The sequence below is a fragment of the Tachypleus tridentatus genome, chromosome 10 (assembly GCF_004210375.1).
Source record: "Tachypleus tridentatus isolate NWPU-2018 chromosome 10, ASM421037v1, whole genome shotgun sequence".
Classification (NCBI taxonomy): Eukaryota; Metazoa; Arthropoda; class Merostomata; order Xiphosura; family Limulidae; genus Tachypleus; species Tachypleus tridentatus.
Window position 1 is genome coordinate 98,854,113 of NC_134834.1, and position 27,328 is coordinate 98,881,440.

At 32.8% G+C, this 27,328-nt stretch overlaps 1 protein-coding gene across 1 annotated transcript in view; it reads right to left on the reverse strand.

Moving 5' to 3' along the window:
• Nucleotides 1-3,157: 3,157 nt before the first annotated feature.
• Nucleotides 3,158-27,328, reverse strand: part of LOC143229935 (apicoplast pyruvate carrier 1-like) — a 33,686-nt gene continuing 9,515 nt past the window's right edge. The window contains exons 3-10 of the mRNA XM_076462810.1: nt 24,144-24,270; nt 22,975-23,102; nt 20,023-20,149; nt 19,026-19,217; nt 14,952-15,074; nt 8,391-8,600; nt 5,383-5,482; nt 3,158-3,503 (exon numbers count right to left, since the gene is read on the reverse strand). Coding sequence (XP_076318925.1) covers nt 3,388-3,503; nt 5,383-5,482; nt 8,391-8,600; nt 14,952-15,074; nt 19,026-19,217; nt 20,023-20,149; nt 22,975-23,102; nt 24,144-24,270 — 1,123 coding nt within the window. The 3' untranslated portion in view covers nt 3,158-3,387. The remainder of the gene's footprint in view (nt 3,504-5,382; nt 5,483-8,390; nt 8,601-14,951; nt 15,075-19,025; nt 19,218-20,022; nt 20,150-22,974; nt 23,103-24,143; nt 24,271-27,328) is intronic.

A 27,328-nucleotide genomic window follows, 5' to 3' on the forward strand; every position in this document is an offset into this window, starting at 1 on the left:
ATCCCACAAGTCCAAGAAGCTCGTCTTTACCTTGGTTTGGATATCTTCCTCATTTGATCCCACAAGTCCAAGCAGCTCGTCTTTACCTTGGTTTGAATATCTTCCTCATTTGATCCCACAAGTCCAAGCAGCTCGTCTTTACCTTAGTTTGGATATCTTCCTCATTTGATCCCACAAGTCCAAGCAGCTCGTCTTTACCTTGGTTTGGATATCATCCTCATTTGATCCCACAAGTCCAAGCAGCTCGTCTTTACCTTGGTTTGGATATCTTCCTCATTTGATCCCACAAGTCCAAGCAGCTCGTCTTTACCTTAGTTTGGATATCTTCCTCATTTGATCCCACAAGTCCAAGCAGCTCGTCTTTACCTTGGTTTGGATATCTTCCTCATTTGATCCCACAAGTCCAAGCAGCTCGTCTTTACCTTGGTTTGAATATCTTCCTCATTTGATCCCACAAGTCCAAGCAGCTCGTCTTTACCTTAGTTTGGATATCTTCCTCATTTGATCCCACAAGTCCAAGCAGCTCGTCTTTACCTTGGTTTGGATATCTTCCTCATTTGATCCCACAAGTCCAAGCAGCTCGTCTTTACCTTGGTTTGGATATCATCCTCATTTGATCCCACAAGTCCAAGCAGCTCGTCTTTACCTTGGTTTGGATATCTTCCTCATTTGATCCCACAAGTCCAAGCAGCTCGTCTTTACCTTAGTTTGGATATCTTCCTCATTTGATCCCACAAGTCCAAGCAGCTCGTCTTTACCTTGGTTTGGATATCTTCCTCATTTGATCCCACAAGTCCAAGCAGCTCGTCTTTACCTTGGTTTGAATATCTTCCTCATTTGATCCCACAAGTCCAAGCAGCTCGTCTTTACCTTGGTTTGGATATCTTCCTCATTTGATCCCACAAGTCCAAGCAGCTCGTCTTTACCTTGGTTTGGATATCTTCCTCATTTGATCCCACAAGTCCAAGCAGCTCGTCTTTACCTTAGTTTGGATATCTTCCTCATTTGATCCCACAAGTCCAAGCAGCTCGTCTTTACCTTGGTTTGGATATCTTCCTCATTTGATCCCACAAGTCCAAGCAGCTCGTCTTTACCTTGGTTTGAATATCTTCCTCATTTGATCCCACAAGTCCAAGCAGCTCGTCTTTACCTTAGTTTGGATATCTTCCTCATTTGATCCCACAAGTCCAAGCAGCTCGTCTTTACCTTGGTTTGGATATCTTCCTCATTTGATCCCACAAGTCCAAGCAGCTCGTCTTTACCTTGGTTTGGATATCATCCTCATTTCCCTTTAACATTTAATCTTTACATATGTAGATGACGTATTATTAGTATGGCGTCATGGCAAAATTAAATTACAATAATTTTATTGTTGTTTAAACAGTAAAGAAAATAATAGTATCAATGTCACACTAGTTAAAATAAAAAAGAAAGTAATTTAAAACCATCGGTTTATAGAATGAGAAGTGAACTTAGAACCATCGGTTTATAGAATGAGAAGTGAACTTAGAACCATCGGTTTATAGAATAAGTGAACTTAGAGCCATCAGTTTATAGAAATTATATATATATATATTTGTTTTTGTCTTTTTAATGATAACAACATAAAAATAATAAGAAAGTTGCTTAATCAAAAGTCTTCCTAATTTTAAGAAATTTCAAAGCCACTTTAAACTTAAGAACTTTCTGTGTCCTTAAGAGAATTTTTAGGTCAGGGTCAGGTAGACGTTTGTTGACCAGTTTTTTCTCTTAGATAAAGACGCGTAATCCTGGAGAGGAGTCATGAATCTTTTGAAACTAGTTTCTGTGAGATTTCTGCCAGCTTGAATCGTTACTGTGGTTTTACAAAACATCACTTTTATTATAAAAATAATTTACGGTACTAATTGTTTTATGATAAAATGTTTTTTCATATACCTTTCTTTTATCTATCTATTTATCTATGCGAAATACGTACGCTGTCTTTCCGTAAACACTATTAATACAGGTATCGGGTCAAATGCTATGCCGAATAACATTTGTTGGTTCGCATTCAATAGTTTATTGAAGTATTAATCTTTGTATGTACGTCTTAAATTTGTTACAAGTTATAGATTATAATTCATATTTTAATATTGTCCATTAGTTATTTCGTACTTAGAAGTAACTATGAAAAAATGAAATCCTAAATATCGATTTTTGTATGTCATGCAACATTAGTTCAAACTAGATGTTGGTGATGTCCACATAAAAGGTCGATAGTTTATCACGAATTAATATTCGATGTTACCGAAATTGAGAAACAAGATTCTAAACTAAAAACCTCCTGTCTTTTCTAGTTATTAATATATCGCTACACTTCTTAATCAAACATAGTCATCCCGCCCATCTCTTTCCACTTTATGTCACCTCAGGGACTGATAAATAACGTTATATGGTGTTACTGTGGAGTGTATCTTTCAGAAATATAAGATACAGCTTCTTGTTGGTTCCTGAAGTACTGGACAGTGGTCTGAAGAGGATAGTATGAGGGAAATTTGTTGAATGGTTGACGTCCCTCCAGATAAAGATTGTGTAGCATTCGGGAAACATTTATAAAACAAACAAATAAATTGTATTAAGGTGTGATTACGTATAGAGTAAAACTACTGAACCTTTCTGTTTCACATTTTGACACACAAAATGGTAAAATTAAAGAGAATGATACTAGGATAATTTTCATCATATTTTCTTCCTCAAAGGTTTGAAGAGAAGGGTTTTATAACATTGAAGATACTCGCCACAACCCACTTCGAATAAAGTGTTACAAATAGTTCTAAGAAAATGTTTCATTATTAAAATAGGATTTAGTTATTACTGTATTACAAGTTGTTAGAAGGGGATGTGTAACAATAAGCTGAACTATATGATCGACTATGTCATTCATCCAGTACGATATACAAACATAAAAACAGTTCGTTTTAGTTTCTTCTCGTAAAGCCACAAAGTGCTAATTTTATGTTCGTAGTTGACACCTAGTCAAAATAATTCATCGTTAATTTTTGGATAGCTTTTTATTCATTCAATAGTGAAGCTGTCTGTCACTCTTATAGTGTACCTACAACTCTAAAATATGTAATTCATTTTTTTGCGAGAGGAATCTATATAAACTACCTGTACACTGAGAGATTTAATGAAGTTATATGGCATTGTTAATGTTTTATTACACTGTTTTACAACATTTTTCCAACTAGTGTAACAACATTATTACATCAATAACAGTAAAACACAAGTTGCTATGACAGCAGTTAAATATACTTTCTGGGAAAAACAAAAACCACAAAATTTATTATTCTTTATTTCAAAAACCTCAATACCCAATCAAAATTAAGGGCTGTAAGTCACGAAGATGCGTGAACGATGACTGGTTCATTTCTGCCATACAACAGTCCCATATAAGACTTGTTCTCTTTCGTCATTACAAATAGTTGATTTTGCTGGTTGTCTGTGAAAATTTTCAGGGTATACCATTGACGCAAGAAAACCTGTATACAAAATAAAATAGATGAAGCTTGGATACTAAATGACACAAGTTGTAGATGTTTAAACAAAAATAATGCAGGTGCTAGACCTAAATATACAGTTTTAATATTCATAAATGTTTAACTAATACGGGCAACAATCTTGTTTTGAGCAGTATTTGATTGGATATTGGAAGACAAGTATCTGTGATCAAAGAAACGGAAGGAATAGTTTAGTTTTCAAACAAAACTTATCACTGTGTAACAGTAATAATTTATTATAATATAGTTTTGTCGCCACCATAATGTAACACTGGCAGTTTATAACTATGTAACTGTGTCGTAACACTGATAGTTTATTACATAATCACAATATGACACTGATAGTTTATGACAATATAATTGTGTCGCAATCCTTCATGCAATGAAACAACATGAACCAGATATTTAATCAAATTTATTACACTCCAAAACAACTATAAAAAGTCACAATATTTCTTTACAAAAAAAAAAGATACCATTTTAAAATCATTGAAACTGTATTTGTGATCATTAAATATATTCAAAGTTTGATTTGCGAAAATAATTCATTTGTAGATAACTGCTTCTGCTCTTTCATATGTTAACTAGTTTTATCCTGAATTAGATTACATACTACTAACTGTTTTTTATTATTATTAAACATTAGGGACTTAAATACATTTAAATAATGTACAAAAAGATATTATTATTATAACAAGGCAATTAATGAAATGATGCAATACAGGTTCAATATTAATTCATTATAACAAGGCAATTAATGAAATGATGCAATATAGGTTCAACATTAATTCATTATAACAAGGTAAATATAAAATGATGCAATATAGGTTCAACATTAATTCATTATAACAAGGTAAATATAAAATGATGCAATATAGGTTCAACATTAATTCATTATAACAAGGTAAATATAAAATGATGCAATATAGGTTCAACATTAATTCATTATAACAAGGTAAATATAAAATGATGCAATATAGGTTCAATATTAATTCATTATAACAAGGTAAATAATGAAATAATGCAATATAGGTTCAATATTAATTCATTATAACAAGGTAAGTAATGAAATGATGCAATATAGGTTCAATATTAATTCATTATAACAAGGTAAATAATGAAATTATACAATATAGGTTCAACATTAATTCATTATAACAAGGTAAATATAAAATGATGCAATATAGGTTCAATATTAATTCCTTATAACAAGGTAAATAATGAAATGATACAATATAGGTTCAATATTAATTCATTATAACAAGGTAAATATAAAATGATGCAATATAGGTTCAACATTAATTCATTATAACAAGGTAAATAATGAAATGATACAATATAGGTTCAACATTAGTTCATTATAACAAGGTAAATAATGAAATGATACAATATAGGTTCAACATTAGTTCATTTTTAAGTACTTTTAAGTCTGAACAAAAGTTACAGAATATTAAGTTTATTGAGACAAAAACCGAAGTAGACAATTGTTAAACAAAAAAATCCACCTTATGTAACACAAAACTTCGCGGAAACTCACTAAAATAACTTAAGTTTCGATTTCAAACACAAATCCAGTTTCTTAAGAAGTGATATAAAACATTTTTGTTTATTTGCCATTTGTATTACATCACTATTTTACGGTATTTTTACGGTAATCAGTATTTAAATTTACCGAAAATTCAAGACATTCGAAACAGAAAATTTTCATTTGATTTTAGTGCTGTTAAACTATGAGTTAATTAAAAATTAATATTTATTAGTATAGAAGTAGCGATGTCAAATAATTGAATATCCTTTAAAGTAAGGTAAAGGCGAACACAACTAACATTACATTTATTCCATACAAACTACCATAACTCACCAATGAAAGAAATACTTCCGATCAAACAAAATGTTCCAAACCATCCGAAAAATGGAATAATTACTTGAAATGTCGGAGGCCAGATAACAACAGAAGTACCCTACATGAATACACAAGGTAACTAAGTAGTTAGATGTATAACAAAACATTTATCAGTAAAGTGGTGGATCAGTAAAACAAAACAAAAACCAGTTGTCAAACTTTAATGTTGATAAAATAAAGATATTAATAAGAAAGATAGAAAGATATAAACTGTTATTAAGTGGTTACAATGGCTACGAAATGGATTTTACTATTAAGATTTGATAATTACAGGCAAAACGAAATGTTTACAATATGTAAGAGTAACTCATGTTAAAATGTAAACCATTCCATAAACCATAGCTGTGTGTTCCTGTTTAACTTCTGGATTCTCTTCGTACTTGCGGCCCGGCATGGCCTAGCGCGTAAGGCGTGCGACTCGTAATCTGAGGGTCGCGGGTTCGCGCCCGAGTCGCACCAAACATGCTCGCCCTCCCAGCCGTGGGGGCGTTATAATGTGACGGTCAATCCCATTATTCGTTGGTAAAAGAGTAGCCCAAGAGTTGGCGGTGGGTGGTGATGACTAGCTGCCTTCCCTCTAGTCTTACACTGCTAAATTAGGGACGGCTAGCACAGATAGCCCTCGAGTAGCTTTGTGCGAAATTCCCAAACAAACAAACAAACTCTTCGTACTTACCGTTAAAATGTAAACCATTCCATAAACCATAGCTGTGTGTTCCTGTTTAACTTCTGGAATCTCTTCGTAATTACCGTTAAAATGTAAACCATTCCATAAATTATAGATGTGTGTTCCAGTTTAACTTCTAGATTCTCTTCGTACTTACCGTTAAAATGTAAACCATTCCATAAATTATAGTTGTGTGTTCCTGTTTAACTTCTAGATTCCCTTCGTAATTACCGTTAAAATGTAAACCATTCCATAAACCATAGCTGTGTGTTCCAGTTTAACTTCTAGATTCTCTTCGTAATTACCGTTAAAATGTAAACCATTCCATAAACCATAGCTGTGTGTTCCTGTTTAACTGCTGGATTCTCTTCGTACGTACCGTTAAAATGTAAACAATTCCATAAACCATAGCTGTGTGTTCCTTTTTAAAGTTTAGTTTCTCTCAATACTTACCGCTACAAAGTTAACCATTCCATAAACCATAGCTGTGTGTTCCTTTTTAAAGTTTAGTTTCTCTCAATACTTACCGCTACAAAGTTAACCATTCCATAAACCATAGCTGTGTGTTCCTTTTTAAAGTTTAGTTTCTCTCAATACTTACCGCTACAAAGTTAACCATTCCATAAACCATAGCTGTGTGTTCCTTTTTAAAGTTTAGTTTCTCTCAATACTTACCGCTACAAAGTTAACCATTCCATAAACCATAGCTGTGTGTTCCTTTTTAAAGTTTAGTTTCTCTCAATACTTACCGCTACAAAGTTAACCATTCCATAACTCATAGCTGTGTGTTCCTTTTTAAAGTTTAGTTTCTCTCAATACTTACCGCTACAAAGTTAACTATTCCATAACTCATAGCTGTGTGTTCCTTTTTAACGTTTCGTTTCTCTCAATACTTACCGCTACAAAGTTAACTATTCCATAACTCATAGCTGTGTGTTCCTTTTTAACGTTTAGTTTCTCTCAATACTTACCGCTACAAAGTTAACTATTCCATAACTCATAGCTATGTGTTCCTTTTTAACGTTTAGTTTCTCTCAATACTTACCGCTACAAAGTTAACCATTCCATAAACCATAGCTGTGTGTTCCTTTTTAAAGTTTAGTTTCTCTCAATACTTACCGCTACAAAGTTAACTATTCCATAACTCATAGCTGTGTGTTCCTTTTTAAAGTTTAGTTTCTCTCAATACTTACCCCCTACAAAGTTAACTATTCCATAACTCATAGCTGTGTGTTCCTTTTTAAAGTTTAGTATCTCTCAATACTTACCGCTACAAAGTTAACTATTCCATAACTCATAGCTGTGTGTTCCTTTTTAAAGTTTAGTTTCTCTCAATACTTACCGCTACAAAGTTAACTATTCCATAACTCATAGCTGTGTGTTCCTTTTTAAAGTTTAGTTTCTCTCAATGCTTACCCGCTACAAAGTTAACTATTCCATAACTCATAGCTGTGTGTTCCTTTTTAAAGTTTAGTTTCTCTCAATACTTACCGCTACAAAGTTAACTATTCCATAACTCATAGCTGTGTGTTCCTTTTAAAGTTTAGTTTCTCTCAATACTTACCGCTACAAAGTTAACTATTCCATAACTCATAGCTGTGTGTTCCTTTTAAAGTTTAGTTTCTCTCAATACTTACCTACAAAGTTAACTATTCCATAACTCATAGCTGTGTGTTCCTTTTAAAGTTTAGTTTCTCTCAATACTTACCGCTACAAAGTTAACTATTCCATAACTCATAGCTGTGTGTTCCTTTTAAAGTTTAGTTTCTCTCAATACTTACCGCTACAAAGTTAACTATTCCATAACTCATAGCTGTGTGTTCCTTTTAAAGTTTAGTTTCTCTCAATACTTACCGCTACAAAGTTAACTATTCCATAACTCATAGCTGTGTGTTCCTTTTTAAAGTTTAGTTTCTCTCAATGCTTACCCCCTACAAAGTTAACTATTCCATAACTCATAGCTGTGTGTTCCTTTTTAAAGTTTAGTTTCTCTCAATACTTACCGCTACAAAGTTAACTATTCCATAACTCATAGCTGTGTGTTCCTTTTTAAAGTTTAGTTTCTCTCAATACTTACCGCTACAAAGTTAACTATTCCATAACTCATAGCTGTGTGTTCCTTTTTAAAGTTTAGTTTCTCTCAATACTTACCGCTACAAAGTTAACTATTCCATAACTCATAGCTGTGTGTTCCTTTTTAAAGTTTAGTTTCTCTCAATACTTACCGCTACAAAGTTAACTATTCCATAACTCATAGCTGTGTGATCCTTTTTAACTTATACTTTCTCTTATTACTTACCGCTATAAAGTAGATAAATCCATAAATCATAGCTGTGTGTTTCTTTCCAAACACTTCAGCAACAACGGCAGGAATACACACAAACTCGACAGGAAACGTAGCAAATAGTCCACAAATCCACATTATGAACATCACTTTTCCTCCGTGAGATGACGGCACTAACGTAAATAGCAGCACTGTCTTCAGCCCCATCAAAATCAGACTAGTTAACTACATATTAGGAATATGCAAAACAGTTTTAGAGAAATCACAAGAATGTCCTTAAAAATGGTGTACTGTATTACAAATTAATACACTGTACACAATAATACAAATTCATACACTGTACACTGTAATACAAATTAATACACTGTACACAAAAATACAAATTAATACACTGTACACTGTAATACAAATTAATACACTGTACACTGTAATACAAATTAATACACTGTACACTGTAATACAAATTAATACACTGTACACAATAATACAAATTAATACACTGTACACTGTAATACAAATTAATACACTGTACACAATAATACAAATTAATACACTGTAATACAAATTAATACACTGTACACTGTAATACAAATTAATACACTGTACACTGTAATACAAATTAATACACTGTACACAATAATACAAATTAATACACTGTACACTGTAATACAAATTAATACACTGTACACAATAATACAAATTAATACACTGTAATACAAATTAATACACTGTACACTGTAATACAAATTAATACACTGTACACTGTAATACAAATTAATACACTGTACACTGATTACAAATTCATAAACGGTACACTGTAGTACAAATTAGTAAATTAATCCGAAATGTCTGAAGAAACTTTAAATTTTCTGACGCAAGTTTTGTTTCCGGTTGTTAAGACTACAAAAAGTTACAAATAACTATTTATTTAACACAAAGAGAATAATATAAATTACCAATGCTTGTTACGGATGTGGACGCTCCTATTCAGAATAAATAACATTCCAAAGTAATAACGAATAGGAAAAGAACTGAACTTACTAATATATAATACATTTGCGGTACAAACTGTTTCATTTATAAATTCTAATGAGAAGTTTCGCAAGACGGTTGGGTTTATTTTAAAGTTCGCACAAAGCTACACAAGGATTATCTGCGCTAGCTGTCCCTAATTTAGCAGTGTAAGACTAGAGAGAAGTCAGTTTGTCATCACCACCCGCCGCCAACTCTAATCTTTTACCAACGAATAGTGGAATTGACCATCACTTTATAACGCCGACACGGCTGAAAGGGAGAGTATGTTTCGTGTGACGGGGATTCGAACCCTCAACCCTCAGATTACGTATCGAGGTTAAGTGCCTTAACCACCTGGTCGTGTCGGGCACTTCTACTAATGTAAGTTATGATTGACCAATCTGAAAATAATCACTTGATATTACATGAGTACTGATAGCTGATAATCTGTTTGTTTACAGTTTAAAGTAACAGCCGAGGGAAGAAAGACAGTGGACAGCACCAGCCGCCAACTGATGTGGCACTGTTGAAATAGTGAGATTTGAACAACTTATAGCCCATCCGCAGCCCCAGAGGACGGAGCACGTTACTGTTAGTACGTCTTTAGTTGTGTATAGAAACAAAAAAGTAACCTAGAATATATCATGTGATTAGTCTATATGCAAGTTAAGACCAAAAGCTGTCATCTAAAGTGGCTTGTTAAACACTTGACTAATCAGTCATGGTATGTGAACCTGGCTTTCATAATAAATAATCAAGTCTAACCATTTGTTCCTTTATATTATTAAGGATTGTTAAGCTAAGATTTATATAAGATTGTGTGGTAATTAGGAATGGTTTGTGTATATTCTTTATTACATATATATAAACAGTACAATCCTGCTATGCGTTTATTCACAACTGGATAATTTTCTTTCATCACAAACAACAGTGAAGAACCAAACCATGCAAGATTTCATCATGATTTTTGTATCAAAGATCTCTATAAACCTGGTGAGTATTTAATAAGATACATATAATTATCAGTCTGTTACTTCTAATAAATTAATATATTTATTTTGTAAGCTACAAATTACAGCAGGAGTTCAGCACAATGTTACGGTTAATTACACAAAAACTGTTTAAAAGTCTCATAATGTAATATGACAAAACGAATTCTGCAAAGAAATATTTACCAGTGTATTTTTAATATCATGTATGTCAACAGCATTATAGCCTTTCACTATTAACCTCTTGATAAGGACTTTTGAACTGGCATTTTGAATGCAAATTAAATCTGTAATTATAGCTTTGAAAGAATTATCTACAACTCACAAACATTTTGAAACATTATGCAGTTAGTAAGAGTTGAAGGTTCGTCAGACTTCCTTGACTCGTATCTGAGCCCTCTATGCCATTTTGTAATTACATTTTAACTATGCATTCAGCAAAACATGTTCATGGTAAGAAAATATTGGATATGACTTTAGTGAGTTCAATTTCTTGTGATGCTAAGTTTGGTGAGTTCACTCTCTTGTGATGATAACTTTGGTTTGTTCACGCTCTCGTGATGATGACTTTGGTGAGTTCACTCTCTTGTGATGATAACTTTGGTGAGTTCACTCTCTTGTGATGATGACTTTGGTGAGTTCACTCTCTTGTGATGATAACTTTGATGAGTTCACTCTCTTGTGATGATGACTTTGGTGAGTTCATCTCTTGTGATGATAACTTTGGTTAGTTCACTCTCTTGTGATGATAACTTTGGTGAGTTCACTCTCTTGTGATGATGACTTTGGTGAGTTCATCTCTTGTGATGATGACTTTGGTGAGTTCATTCTCTTGTGATGATAACTTTGGTTAGTTCACTCTGTTGCGATGATAACTTTGGTGAGTTCACTCTCTTGTAATGATGACTTTGGTGAGTTCATCTCTTGTGATGATAACTTTCGTTAGTTCACTCTCTTGTGATGATAACTTTGGTTACTTCACTCTCTTGTGATGATAACTTTGGTTAGTTCACTCTCTTGTGATGATGACTTTGGTGAGTTCACTCTCTTGTGATGATGACTTTGGTGAGTTCACTCTCTTGTAAGGATGACTTTGGTGAGTTCATCTCTTGTGATGATAACTTTCGTTAGTTCACTCTCTTGTGATGATAACTTTGGTTACTTCACTCTCTTGTGATGATAACTTTGGTTAGTTCACTCTCTTGTGATGATCACTTTGGTTTGTTCACTCTCTTGTGATGATAACTTTGGTTAGTTCACTCTCTTGTGATGATGACTTTGGTTAGTTCATTCTCTTGTGATGATAACTTTGGTTTGTTTACTCTCCTGTGATGATAACTTTGATTAGTTCACTCTCTTGTGATGATAACTTTGGTTAGTTCACTCTGTTGGGATGATAACTTTGGTGAGTTCACTCTCTTGTGATGATAACTTTGGTGAGTTCACTCTCTTGTGATGATAACTTTGGTGAGTTCACTCTCTTGTGATGATGACTTTGGTGAGTTCATCTCTTGTGATGATAACTTTGGTTAGTTCACTCTCTTGTGATGATAACTTTGGTTAGTTCACTCTCTTGTGATGATCACTTTGGTTTGTTCACTCTCTTGTGATGATAACTTTAGTTAGTTCACTCTCTTGTGATGATGACTTTGGTTAGTTCATTCTCTTGTGATGATGACTTTGGTTTGTTTACTCTCTTGTGATGATAACTTTGGTTTGTTCACTCTCTTGTGATGATAACTTTGGTTAGTTCATTCTCTTGTGATGATGACTTTGGTTTGTTCACTCTCTTGTGATGATAACTTTGGTTAATTCACTCTCTTGTGATGATAACTTTAGTTAGTTCACTCTCTTGTGATGATGACTTTGGTTAGTTCATTCTCTTGTGATGATGACTTTGGTTTGTTTACTCTCTTGTGATGATAACTTTGGTTTGTTCACTCTCTTGTGATGATAACTTTGGTTAGTTCATTCTCTTGTGATGATGACTTTGGTTTGTTCACTCTCTTGTGATGATAACTTTGGTTAATTCACTATCTTGTGATGATAACTTTGATTAGTTCACTCTCTTGTGATGATAACTTTGGTTAGTTCATTCTCTTGTGATGATAACTTTGGTTAGTTCATTCTCTTGTGATGATAACTTTGGATAGTTCATTCTCTCGTGATGATGACTTTGGTTAGTTCATTCTCTTATGATGATAACTTTGATTAGTTCACTCTCTCGTGATGATGACTTTGGTTAGTTCATTCTCTTGTTATGATTACTTTGATTAGTTCACTTCTCTTGATGATGACTTTGGTTCAGTTCATTCTCTTGTGATGATAACTTTGGTTAGTTCACTCTCTTGTGATGATAACTTTGGTTTGTTCACTCTCTTGTGATGATAACTTTGGTTAGTTCATTCTCTTGTGATGATAACTTTGGTTAGTTCAATTTCTTGTGATGATAACTTTGGTTAGTTCATTCTCTTGTGATGATAACTTTGATTAGTTCACTCTCTCGTGATGATGACTTTGGTTAGTTCATTCTCTTGTGATGATAACTTTGATTAGTTCACTCTCTCGTGATGATGACTTTGGTTAGTTCCATCTCTTGTGGTCGTGTTTTCTGCTAACAAGTCTTAATATTTTGCTATATTTGTGAAGTCTCCAACATCCTATCAATCGTTACCTGACAAACTAAATAAAATTTATGATAACGAATGTCCAATCGAAAAGTAGAGTACAAACATTGTATGTGATCGTGAATTTGTTCTTCCAGAGTCTTCAGTTTACCTATTGTTGGTGTTCTTTTATTCTGATTGTTCATCTAAAAAAGACAACAGAGAATGATTTCGGGCCTATTGACCTCAATTTATCTTTAATCCCTACAATGGATCATGCTACACTGTCTTATTTAATTAGTATAGCAATTCTATTGTACCAGTACCAGACATAATGCCAACAACACTCATTAGAGTGCTTTAACACTGTCTCTCCACTGACTTGAACCACAGCTGTTCAGCCATGCGGTCACCACTTCTGGGCTTCTCGTCTACAGAATTGCACAGTCACAGTAACATATTGCAGAACCTTGGGCATCCTTCAACTACCAGAATCTCTCAAGAGTCACCTATCAGGAGAAACGTGTGTGTGGATGTTTGAATCCAAGAGAAGGTAAAACATAAAGTTGTAACAGGAGAGACCCATAACCATGTTCGTCGACGAGTAATGTCTTAGAGTTGCTGTATGAGTTTTACTGAAATTCATGAAATGCAAACTTATTCAACTATAGTGAAGTCAATAATAATAAAGTAGACACAAATGTGCTACAGATTATTAATATTTGTTTGAGATCAGTACAATCGATTTGACAAAACGTATGATTTTTAAACAAGCACTATTTAGTCTTTTCTACATATTTTTAGTAATTTGTTTTAAATAAAGAGTGAAAGGCATAGCCTGGTGATTAGGACACTCGACTCGTAATCTGAGTCACAAATTCGGATCCCACTCACACCAAATAGTACAGTATAATTTACGATCAATCCCACTCTTTGTTAGTAAAAGAATAACTTAAAGAGTAGGTAGTGGATGGTGATGACTAGCTGATTTCCTTCCAAATCACCACTGGACCCGGCATAGCCAGGTGGATGAAGACGTTCGACTCGTCATCTGAAGGTCCCGGATTCGAATTCCCGTCGCAGCAAACATGCTCGTCCTTGCAGCCGTGAGAGCGTTACGGTTAGTCCCACTATTCGTTGGTGAAAGAGTAGCCCAGGAGTTGGCGGTGAGTGGTGATGACTAGCTGCCTTCTCTCTATCCTTACACTACTAAATGAGGGACGGCTAGCGCAGATAGTCCTCGTGTATCTTTGCGCGAAATTCAAAAAACAAACTAATCACTGCTAAATCATGGACGACTATCAACAAATACCTCGTTTAGTTTTGCTTAAAATTGAAACCTAACCTAAACTTTCTGAAAAATAAAAATATCTTCAATGAGTGAGACCAAAATTTGTCCAACTTGAGTTCTAGATAACTTTATTTCATAGGTCTTTGTTAACACCATATTGTAATGTTAGTGTGATACTTTAGGTAAGCCACTTAACGTTTTTATGTAAGACTTAAAGTTCACTGATATAAATACTGATTCTGACGAGAATATAATATCTAAAGAAACGTGCTATAATTCACATTGGATCATTTAGAATGTAATACATCTCTATAACCATAAATATTCATTAATTCAGTGGTCTTAAAACACTAGAAACCAAGTTTTTATACTCGTAGTAAGCATAGCACAGATAGCCCACTTTGTAGCTTCGTGTTTAATTACAAACAATTAAATTCATTAGTATAAAACCTTATTTTGGGATAATTTGCTGTCAATTGAAAATAACATGAAAAACATCACTGAAATTAATAGTTAAAGTTTGAAGGAAAATCAATACGTTGCATTTGGTTTCTCTCAAAATAATATCCTGTTTTTGGATAATTGGCTTTAAATTGAGGGTGTTATACTTGGAACAAATATTGAATTTAATTTTTAAATATGCACAAACATATCTTTTATCTATTAGGCTCTTTACCTTGAAAGATATTTTGTCCTGGATGAGACCCATGACAACCCTAAGGACAACGTGGACAATGGAAGATACAGATCCCGTTGTGGCTAGAAATATGTCATCATCTATAAATGTTTGTCCATATGTCTACAAGTAAAATAATGGGATTTGTTAGATTAATAATATTTACTAAACCTATCATAGCCCCATCTTATTTCGTACATACTTCAGAATGTTTCTATTCCCTAGTTATTAAGTACCTATCTTTATTGTGCAACTATTTAAGTTCTGGCCACGTTCTCCTTTGGACTAACTGTTGTAATCTAAACAAACATTTCTACAGCGTAAGCATCTAGTCAGAAATGCTCAAACCATTATCCTCAGAAATTTAAAAATCATGAAAGTGACACATTAAGAAGTGATTAAATGTGTTTGTTTGTTAACTTAAACAACTTTATACATACAGACACAACAAAATGAAATAATGACAAACACAATCAGTGATGTCGAGAAACCCACTTGTTGAGAAATTTATATGCAAAAACGGCTCGTTTGGGTTGAGAAAATATTTTACATAGAAGAACGAACAACGTTTCGACCTTCTTCGGTCATCGTCAGGTTCACAAAGAAAGAGGTAACTGACCGGAAGCTGACCACATGTTTGAAAGGGGTTGTGTAACTGAGTGTCGGAATGTAAAGGGCGGTGTTAGATGTTTGAATATATAATTTTATTTATTTTATTATATTAATATAGATATAAAGGCGTTCCCTTATATTGGTTTATTTTGGGTTTAAGTTGTTGTATAAGTAAGGCTTCTTTAATTTTGCGTTTGTTTATGTTTGTTTCTTTATTTAGTATTTGAGTGTTTTCTATGGTTATGTTGTGTTTATTTGACTTGCAGTGTTCGAAAACGTGTGAAGGTGACTTTTTATGTTCTTTGAATCTGGTTTCCATTTTTCTACTTGTTTCTCCAATATAGAAGTCGTGGCAGTTATCACATGTATTTTGTAAATAATGTTGGTGTGGTGTTTGTCAGTGTAGTTTTTACATAGTATAGACCTCAGTTTTGTGCCTGGTTTTTGAATAAATTTGGTATTAACTGGAATGTCATATTTTGTTACTAATTTTTGCCAAATGTTGGTTATTTGTTTGCTGATGTCAGGAATATATGGTATACAGCAGTATATGGTTTCGTGATTTTTTGATTCGTGAGATATATTTACTTTAGTTGGTTGATTTTGCTTTCTGTCTAGGTGTGTGCGTATAATGTTTTCTACGGTTTGTGGGGGAAACTTATTGATGTTGATGAAGTATTGTTTTATTTTGTCTAATTCATCGTTAATTTTATCTGTTGAGCATAGTTTTATGGTTGTGTTTATTTGGTTTCTTAATATGTTGAGTTTTTGTTTTGTTTCATGTGCTGAGTCCCAAGGAATGTATAGTCCAGTATGGGTGATTTTTCGGTGGATTTCTGTTTTGAATTGTGTGTCGGTTCTTGTAATTTTGAGGTTAAGAATTGATATTTGATAGCTTTCTTCCTGTTCACATGTGAAGTTAATGTTGGGATGTATAGAGTTAATGTGATTGAAAAAATTAAGTATGTGTTCTGCAGATTTGAATCCCGCAACCGTGTCATCTACATATCTGTACCAGTATAGTGGTGGATGTAATGCTGTGTTAATTGCTTGTGTTTCAACTTGTGTCATAAAAATATTGGCTAGAACTGGTGATACTGGGTTGCCCATGCTTAGGCCATTTGTTTGTATATAGTTTTGGTTGTTGAACATGAAGTTTGTCTTTATCGTGGTGAATTCTATTAGGGTTGCTAACTGGTTACTGGGAATTTCTATGGTTGGGTTAGGGTCTCGGATATAGAGTTCTAAGGCTATCTTGCAGGCTTCAGTGGTTGGAACTTCTGTAAAGAGGGATATAACATCGAAACTGGTCATTAAGGCTTTATGATTAAGTTTATTTAGATTAGACTTGAAATTAAAAGAGTCTTTGATGAATGAGCTGGCTGATGTTACATATTTGGAGAATGCCCATGCTATGTATTTACCAAGATTGTAATTAAACGATTCATATGTGGACATTATTGGTCGTAATGGACAATCTGGTTTATGAGGTTTGGGGATGCCGTATATTTGCGGTGTGCGTGAGTCGGTTTTACGTAGGTAGGAATAAAGTGTTTGTGAAATTGTGTTGGCTTTTTTCATTTGTAGTAGTAATTTGTCAAGTTGTGTCTCGTGTGTCTTTGTTGGATTTGTGTGTATTGGTTTAAATTTGTTTGTGTCTGATAGGATGTTATTCATTTTTTGAATGTATTCATTCGTGTTCATTATGACTATAGCCTTACCTTTATCTGCTTTTAGAATTTTTATGTTTTGTCTTGTTTTAGGTTTTAATGGAATTAATGTCTCTTTTGTAAGGTTGTTTTTAGTTTTCTGTTTTGTGAAATTATGTTGATGGTTTTGTGAGAAAATTCTTTGAAAAAATCGTTTAAGATGTTGTTTTTAGGTGTTTCTGGAAAATATAAATTTGTAATTTTACCTGGGAAGTTTGGCTGTTGGATGTAAATAAAATTATCTAAGTTGTCTTCTTTCTGTTGGTTGTGTTTGGTTGTTTCCTTGTTGTTGTTCTCTGTAGAAAGTATCACAAGTCTCCTGGCTAGGTCTTCTAGACATGTTTTGATTTCTATGGTTGGAATGTACCTAGGTGCTATTGCAAAGTTGAGTCCTTTGTTAAGGACTCAATCACATTAACTCTATATATCCCAACATTAACTTCACATGTGAACAGGAAGAAAGCAATCAAATATCATTTCTTAACCTCAAAATTACAAGAACCGACACACAATTCAAAACAGAAATCCACCGAAAAATCACCCATACTGGACTATACATTCCTTGGGACTCAGCACATGAAACAAAACAAAAACTCAACATACTAAGAAACCAAATAAACACAACCATAAAACTATGCTCAACAGATAAAATTAACGATGAATTAGACAAAATAAACAATACTTCATCAACATCAATAAGTTTCCCCCACAAACCGTAGAAAACATTATACGCACACACCTAGACAGAAAGCAAAATCAACCAACTAAAGTAAATATATCTCACGAATCAAAAAATCACGAAACCATATACTGCTGTATACCATATATTCCTGACATCAGCAAACAAATAACCAACATTTGGCAAAAATTAGTAACAAAATATGACATTCCAGTTAATACCAAATTTATTCAAAAACCAGGCACAAAACTGAGGTCTATACTATGTAAGAACTACACTGACAAACACCACACCAACATTATTTACAAAATACATGTGATAACTGCCACGACTTCTATATTGGAGAAACAAGTAGAAAAATGGAAACCAGATTCAAAGAACATAAAAAGTCACCTTCACACGTTTTCGAACACTGCAAGTCAAATAAACACAACATAACCATAGAAAACACTCAAATACTAAATAAAGAAACAAACATAAACAAACGCAAAATTAAAGAAGCCTAACTTATACAACAACTTAAACCCAAAATAAACCAATATAAAGGAACGCCTTTATACCTATATTAATATAATAAAATAAATAAAATTATATATTCAAACATCTAACACCGTCCTCTACATTCCGACACTCAGTTACACAACCCCTTTCAAACATGTGGTCAGCTTCCGGTCAGTTACCACTTTCTTTGTGAACCTGACGATGACCGAAGAAGGTCGAAACGTTGTTCGCTCTTCTATGTAAAATATTTTCTCAACCCAAACGAGCCGTTTTTGCATATAAATGACAAACACAACATATCAGATAACAACTTTATACATACAGACACAACAAAATGAAATAATGACAAACACAACATATTAGATAATCTTCATCAACACCCCCTGTACAGTTTATTATTATTTTATTTATATTATATTATACATGATGGTATATCATGTTAGGTAACATAATGTTTTCTTATGCGATATTGTATTATCATGATCAAATTACAAATTGTTTGTATTTTTAACCCGTTAAGAAAAAAATAAGGCGTACTAATAGAACATATTAATATTAGAACACGCCACTTACCTTATAAAAATTATTCACAAACAGTGATGAATGTAACGAACCGATGCACATTACCAGTAAGATGTAAAATTCATACATCTTCAAAGCTTCTTTTGGTGTCACACCAAGTTCTTTTGGAAATGAATGTTCTGTTTCTTCTACTTTATGATTGGATGAATTTTCTACTGGTATCACCGAATAGTCTTCTCTTTCCTTAAAAGATATATACAACTCTTGTAACACTATAAATAACCAATATTAAGTTTCAGCAATACACACGATTTCCTGATGTGTTTCGATATTTACTGTCAAAACATTAAACAATGATAAACCTCAAGTTTTTACATATCCCTAATTCTGAAGATTTACTCGGTACACTTTTCATTAGTAATTTCTTTTATTTTCTACATCATAATAGCTTTTATATTGTATAGATATTATAGGTGTGAGTTGATGTTATTAATTATTTTAAATAGAACATTTAAATCTTCATAGAGACTACGTAACTTAGAATTAACCAATCATTAACATATTAAATAGATCTAAGGGATGTATTAGGACATAAACTGACAATGTTGTCATTCAGGAAGGGGATTTATTCTTTGCTATAGACAGTCTTAACTTGGGACTTCTCCTTCAGTACAGTTCATAATGGTAAAATATACCATCTTGTGGTTTCATCATGTTAAATCAAATATTCTGAATTACAAGTGGAACGTAAAATGAAGAAAGTTAACACACATCTTTAATGTCGAAAAGTCTGTTTGACAACAGCAACATATTGGTCTTATAGCTCAAAGTGAAATTCATTCTCTGGAATACCAAAATAATATGGTTATTACCGAAGATGTTATAAACGAATAACTTCACTTGTACCTAGGGCCATGAAACCTAAATATATTTCATTATCGCCACTAACGTAAAGAACCAAGAAGTTCCACCTAATGGTTCAGGTTTTAATTTTAGTTGTCAGTTTGATTAATAGTACAAGATAATTATCTGAACAAATCTTCCTTACCTCAAGTGTCTCTGAGGGAGGTTCTTGATACAAAAGTAGTCCAACAAGTAAAATACCCCCTTGTACAGCTCCCATTATCAGGAACAAGGTAGGGACACGATCCAAAATTCCAGGGTCATGGAAATATCTCAGAGGAGAATACAGAACATTAAGTTATTATTTTAGTAAATTTGGTGGAAACAGGTAACATTTAAATACTTGTCAACAAATCATAATATTACAACAATGTTATTTACGTGAGTTATCTCACATATATTTATCCATTATTTTTTATTAAGAGCTTAATTTGTAATTAACCGATAAAATAGCATTGCAACAGCGTTATGAACCAAGTTACTGCCTTCATTTTAATGTGTTGCATTATCAATATTTATGTGTGGAAAGGAAGAAACATACGAATTAAACAATATTTTCGTCTTCCTCAAAAACGATACAAGAACTTTATTAAATTATTTATGATTAGCTTTCTCAATGTATCCATGACTGGCTGTGTTGACGTATCTATTATTGGTTTTATTACTTTGCCTATAGATGTCTTTATTGATTTATTAATGGTTGTTTGTTATGTTTCTAATGTTACCATTAATGATAATCTGATGTACAGTTTATTAGTGAATCTATGGATGATCTTATTAATCTTTTTTGTCTCTGTTTTTTACTGAGTTATCCAAAGCTAGAAATATTGACACTCTCATGTGATATTTTATTTGAGATCCCATGAATGATTTTATTACAGTTATCATTCTTGATTTATTACTGCAGTCTGGACTAACATTACTAATGTTCTTCTATAAAGTTTTATTAAACTGTTCATTGTTGGTTTATTAATGTAACCAGGACTGACATTACCGATGTTCTTATATAAAGTTTTATTAACTTGTTCATTTTTTGGTTTATTAAAGTAGTCAGGACTGACATTACTGATGTTCTTATATTAAGTTTTATTAATCTGTTCAATGGTGGCTTATTAAAGTAGCCAGGACTGACATTACCAATGTTCTTATATAAAGTTTTATTAATCTGTTCATTGTTGGTTTATTAAAGTAGGCAGAACTGACATTACCGATGTTCTTATGTAAAGTTTTATTAATCTGTTCATTGTTGGTTTATTAAAGTAGCCAGGACTGACATTACCGATGTTTTTATGTAAAGTTTTATTAATCTGTTCATTGTTAGTTAATTAATGTAGCCAGGACTGGCATTACTGATGTTCTTATATAAAGTTTTATTAATCTGTTAATTGTTGGTTTATTAATGTAGCCAAGGCTGGAACTACTGATGCTCTTATTATTATTTTACTATTTAATCCATCAATGTATTTTTCAGTTTGTCGAAGTTACCTTTACTGAAACACTTACTGTTGACTTTGTTAATATATTGATGGTGGACTTTAATGTTGTATTGATAATTAAATATACTTTTATATCCGTGGTTAGTGTTATTAAAGTACCAAACCTGTGTAAAATATAGAACCGTCTTAAGTGCAAAAGCTCACAGTGTTTTCAAGATAGACAATAACTTTAGTGATAGGAAATTACGGGATTGAAGGAAACTTCTAAACATTGTCTGCCTATTTAAAATTCTTAGGAATTTCAATGAGACACAAATGTATCATCACATCAAAACTCCCAACATCAGTAACGTATCGGAACCACTAAATATATCATATATTATTAATAATTGCATTTCTTAGCGTACACATCCATCTTACTCACTCTTAGTATCATGATATTTTGTATTATCAGTTATTGTTTTTCTCCAGTACTAAAGGATACAACAGTGGAATTATAAAACTTTATATCATTTGCTGTGATTAACAATTTTAGGCTTACTAACAAATAGTTGAAAACTGTCCGTTGAAGGTATATTACTATTACTGCAACAAGACCATTATTAATTAAGTAACTGACTAATATTTGAAGACTGATTAGCTGTGTGTATATTACTGTTACTGCTGTAAGGCCATTATTAATTAACTAACTAACAAATACGTGAACAACGTTAGTTAAAGGTATATTAGTGTTACTGCTACAAGGCCATTATTATTTAACTGTCCCCCAGTGGTACTTTTATATGTCTGCGGACTTATGTCTATAGGAACCTGGTTCTGATACCCGTGATGGGCAGACCACCCATAACACTTTGTGAACTTTTGTTCTTGATAACAAACAAACAACCTGAATTAACTAACCAACAAATACTTGAAGATGATTTGTTCAAAGTGTGTTACTCTTACTGCTGGAAGGTCATTCTTGATTAAGAAATAGTTGAAGACTGATATTTCATATGTAATACTATACCTGCAGCAAGGCTATGCTTCATTAACTAACCAACAAGTACTTGGAAACTGTTAATTGAAGGAACAATGTACATTCTGTTTCAAGGCTATTCTTGATTAAGTGGCCAATGTGTAGTAGAAACTGCTAATTGAAGCTATAATATGTTTACTTCTGTAAGGCCCTTCTTCATGCACTGATCAACAAATAGAAATACTTGAAGACTGTTAGATTAAAGAATAATACTATTTCTGTAACAAGGTGATTGCAATGGTACAGTTCTATGTCTGCAGACTTATACCTATAAAAACCAGTTTCTATATCCGAAGTGGACAGAACATACCCAGCCTTGTTATTGATAACAAACAAACAACCTAAATTAATTAAAAAAAACAAGTACTTAAAGACTGTCAGATTAAGATATAGTATTACTGGTACAAGGACATTCTTAATTAACGAACCAAGAATTACTTAAAGACTGTGTCAAAGGTATAATGATATTACTAGTACAAGGGCATTCTTAGTTAAGTTGTAAAATTATCCTACCAGTATGAGATTGAAGGTTATAGGGGTTAATAAAAAATGTATGTAAGTTATTTATTAGAACAGGAATAAACGCCATTTTAGACGACACTTTTCCTGCATGAGACGTTTATTGTTAAAAGAACAAACTTACCCGTCAGCATCAGGTTGAAGGTTATCAGGGTTAATAAAATATGTATGTAAGTTATTCATTAGAAGTGGAGTGGAGGCCATCCCTGAAGATACTATTCCTGCCATTAGACCTTTATTGTTGGGGAACCACTGTGATTAATAAATGTTTAATTATTAATTATTTTACCAACCTGAATATTGGTAACCATTAATTTATAAATTCCAGTTAGCAAAATATTTTATAATAATACAGTTCAGGCTATTTTGAAAACTAAAAGTCCTTAGTGTCATTTTAACTTCCATCAATACGACCTTAAAACAGCATACAATAAAGATAGCAGTACCTTAACAAGAAGTATGATATCAAAATCACATTTCATAGAGGTAAACATTTTATTAACTAAACTATTCATTACATTTTCTATTTAAAATATGACTTTTCCATTTGTTTGTTATTTTAAGTGAATCATTATACGGTATCAATAAAAGAAAGGTCCTAGTATTTACGAAAACCAGTTTTAAAATTTGGATTTGATATCATATTTGAAGAGACCTTGTCAAGTGCCTTCTAAAAACATAGTTTTGCATGTTTCTCTATTATCTAATAAAAATGTAACAAATTAACCTTTTCACGAGGAGATTCTTGCTTTTTAGTACACATTACGTATGTCAACCTTAAATACAATTTATAAATTAAGTAAAACTAAGGGGACGACTTTACATTCACACAGAAAATCAGTAGTGTGGCGCAGTTTCACTACTCATCCTCAATATTTCATTCCCTTCATCATATAAGCAAGTAGATGAATATTCGAATCTCACGGACCTAACGAGAAGAGCAAAATCTTCCCTCAGTGTTTATCTCATCACGTACAATAATCCATAACGCGAGGACTTATTTACTCCACAAGTACTAGGATTGAAAATACTGTAAAATAAATAATTTCTGTATTAGATAATTACTACACAAGGAACTATCGCAAACAATATTTGCACAGTTAAAGATTCCTCATGTATTGGTAGTTTTGTAAGTGAGATTTTATTTAATAATTATATACTTCTGTAAATATTTCGTATTTCAGGTTAACTACTGTACATTTTCATATATTACCTGTAAAATTTTTATTCTGTCACAGCTATCTTCAGCAAATCTAAAGTTTTAAGATACAATGTTTGACAATTTGTACATACCACCATTGCTGCAGCTAAAGGAAAGCTATAACAACAGTCAAATCCAATATTAGCAACCACTGCTAACGATGCAATTGTAGCTTCCAGACTGTGTTTTATAGTCCAATACGTTGCTGCCATTCCGAAACTGATGATAAAAAAATGCATTGTAAGTTATTTATTTTCCACGATTCATGTTAAAAAGTGAATACAGAAAGTTTAAAGTATTTAATATCTTCAATGAAATATTTGATCTAGTTTTATCTGCTATATTAGAAAACTACAACCTTATTTGTACCACGAGTTTTTAATTTCAGTAAATATTGGCACTTGTTTGTTGTATGAAGTTTCACTTTTTGCCCATCTCTCTATAATTTACAACAACCTAACCAAAGACTGTAACGAGCAAACAAATAGTAAACATTTCAGAATAACAGAAATGGACGCTAAGGAAAAAGGAGGAACTCTTATTTCGTAACCAACAACCTAAACTGAATAAGTTACCTAGTTACGTAACCGCATCAACTCATCGTGCCTAACATTGACAATACGTTAAAAGTTCATATTACAAAAAAGTCATTATTTGTGCCATCATTTTGTAGAATATCATATTGTATTAGCAACTGACTGTTCTTTACTCAAATAAATTTGTATTTTAAAACATTGATATGAAATAATGATCTGCTTTGAAGGCATGCTGTGAATTCTGTGCAACAGTGAAACCGTTTAGTGAAACTCTGTGGGGTACTTTAGCTATTTACATCATATGAGTAACCATTATTGTTTCGCACTTATCAGTAAATTATACACGAAGTGAGTTTTATTTATCAGTGCAGTAATCTTGGAGTGAGTTTGATGTGAGTTGTATTTGTCAATATAATAACCCTTGAGTGATTATGATATATATTGAATTTATCAATACAGGAACCATAGAGTGAGTTTAATGTATATGTATTTATCAGGGTAGTAAAAAGGGAGTGAGTATGATGTATGTATCAATATAGTAAACATGGAGTGATTGTTTTTTTAATTTCGCACAAAGCTACTCGAGGGCTATCTGCGCTAGCCGTCCCTAATTTAGCAATATAAGACTAGATGGAAGGCAGTTAGTCATCACCACCCACCGCAAACTATGGGGCTACTCTTTTACCAACGAATAGTGGGAATGACCGTCACATTATAACGCCTCCACGGCTGAAAGGGCGAGCATGTTTGGCGCGAGGGGGATGCGAACTCGCGAACCTCAGATTACGAGTCGCACGCCTTAACCCACCTGGCCATGCCGGGCCAACATGGAGTGAATACGATGTATGTGGAATTTATAAATGTGGAAACCATGGAATGAGTACGATGTATGTTGTATTTTTCAACGTGGTAAACGTGGAGTGATTACGAGGTATGTAGAATTTATAAATGTAGAAACCATGGAGTGACTAGGATGTATATTGTATTTATCATTGTAGTAAACGTGGAGTGAATACGAGGTATGTAGAATTTAACAAGATAATAACGATGGAGTAAGTACGATATGAGTTGTATTTATGAATGTAGTAAAGATGGAGTGAGTATGATGTATGTTGTAATTATCCAAGTAGTGAATATGGAGTGACTATGATCTATGTTGAATTTAACAATGTAGGAACCATGGAGTGAGTATGATGTATGTTACATTTATAAATATAGTAACAGTGGAGTGAGGATTAGGTATGTTCTACTTATGAATGCATTGAGCATTGAGTGATGAGTTGTATTTACCAATGTAATAACCATGGAATAGATATGATGTGAATTGTTTTCTCACTGTACTAACCATGTAGTGGGTATAACGCGAGTTATATTTATCAGTGTAGTGAGCATGGAGTAAGTATGATGTATGTTGTATTTATCAATGTAATAACCATGGAATAGATATGATGTCAATTGTTTTCTCACTGTACTAACCATGTAGTGGGTATAATGCGAGTTATATTTATCAGTGTAGTAATTATGAAGTGAATATGATGTTTGTTGTATTTATCAAAGTAATAACCATGGAATGAGGGTGATTTATGTTGTGTTTATCAATGTAGCAGCCAAGCAGTGTATGTTTAATTTAACAATGTAGGAACCATGGAATGATCATAATGTATATTGTTTTTCTCAATGTAGTAACCATGCAGTGAGTAAGATCCATGTTGTATTTACGAATGTAGAAACCATGGAGAGAGCATGATCTATTGTGTATTTACCAAGGTAGTAATCATAGAGTGAGTATGATGTGAGTTGTAATTCTCAATGTAGTAACCATGGAGTGAAAATGATGGATATTGTATTTATCATTGTAGTAACCATGAGGTGAGTACGATGTATGTTGTATTTATCAGTGTAGTAACCATACAAAAGTATGATGTGAGTTCTAATTATCAGTGTAGTAATCATGGAGTGAATATTATGTATGTTACATTTATCAGTGTACCAACCATGTAGTAAGTATGATGTGTGTTGTATTTATGAATGTAGTAACCATGAAATGACCATGATGTGAGTTTTGTATGTCCGTATAGTAACCATGGAGTGAGTAAGATGTATGTAGTGTTTATGAATTCAGTACTCACGCAGCGAGTATGATGTATGTTCTTTTATCAATGTAGTAACCATGGAGTGAGGATTATGTGTGTTCTATTTATGAATGTATTAAACATAGAGTGATGAGTTGTACTTATCAATACAATAACCATGGACTGGGTATGATACAAATTGTTTTCTCACTGTATTAACCATGTAGTGAGTATAATGTGAGTTCTGTTTATCAATGTACGAACTATGGAGTGAGTATGGTGTACGTTGTATTTACCCAAATAGTAACGATGAAGTGAGAAAGATGTGAGTTCTATAAATCTATGTTGTAACCATGGAGTGAGTATGATATATGTTGTATTTATCAATGTAGTAACCATGGAGTGAGTATGATGTATGTTGTATTTATCTATGTAGTAAACATGGAGTGAGTATAATGTATGTTGTATTTATCTATGTAGTAACCATGGAGTGAGTATGATGTATGTTGTATTTATCTATGTAGTAACCATGGAGTGAGTATGATGTATGTTGTATTTATCTATGTAGTAAACATGGAGTGAGTATGATATATGTTGTATTTATCAATGTAGTAACCATGGAGTGAGTATGATGTATGTTGTATTTATCAATGTAGTAAACATGGAGTG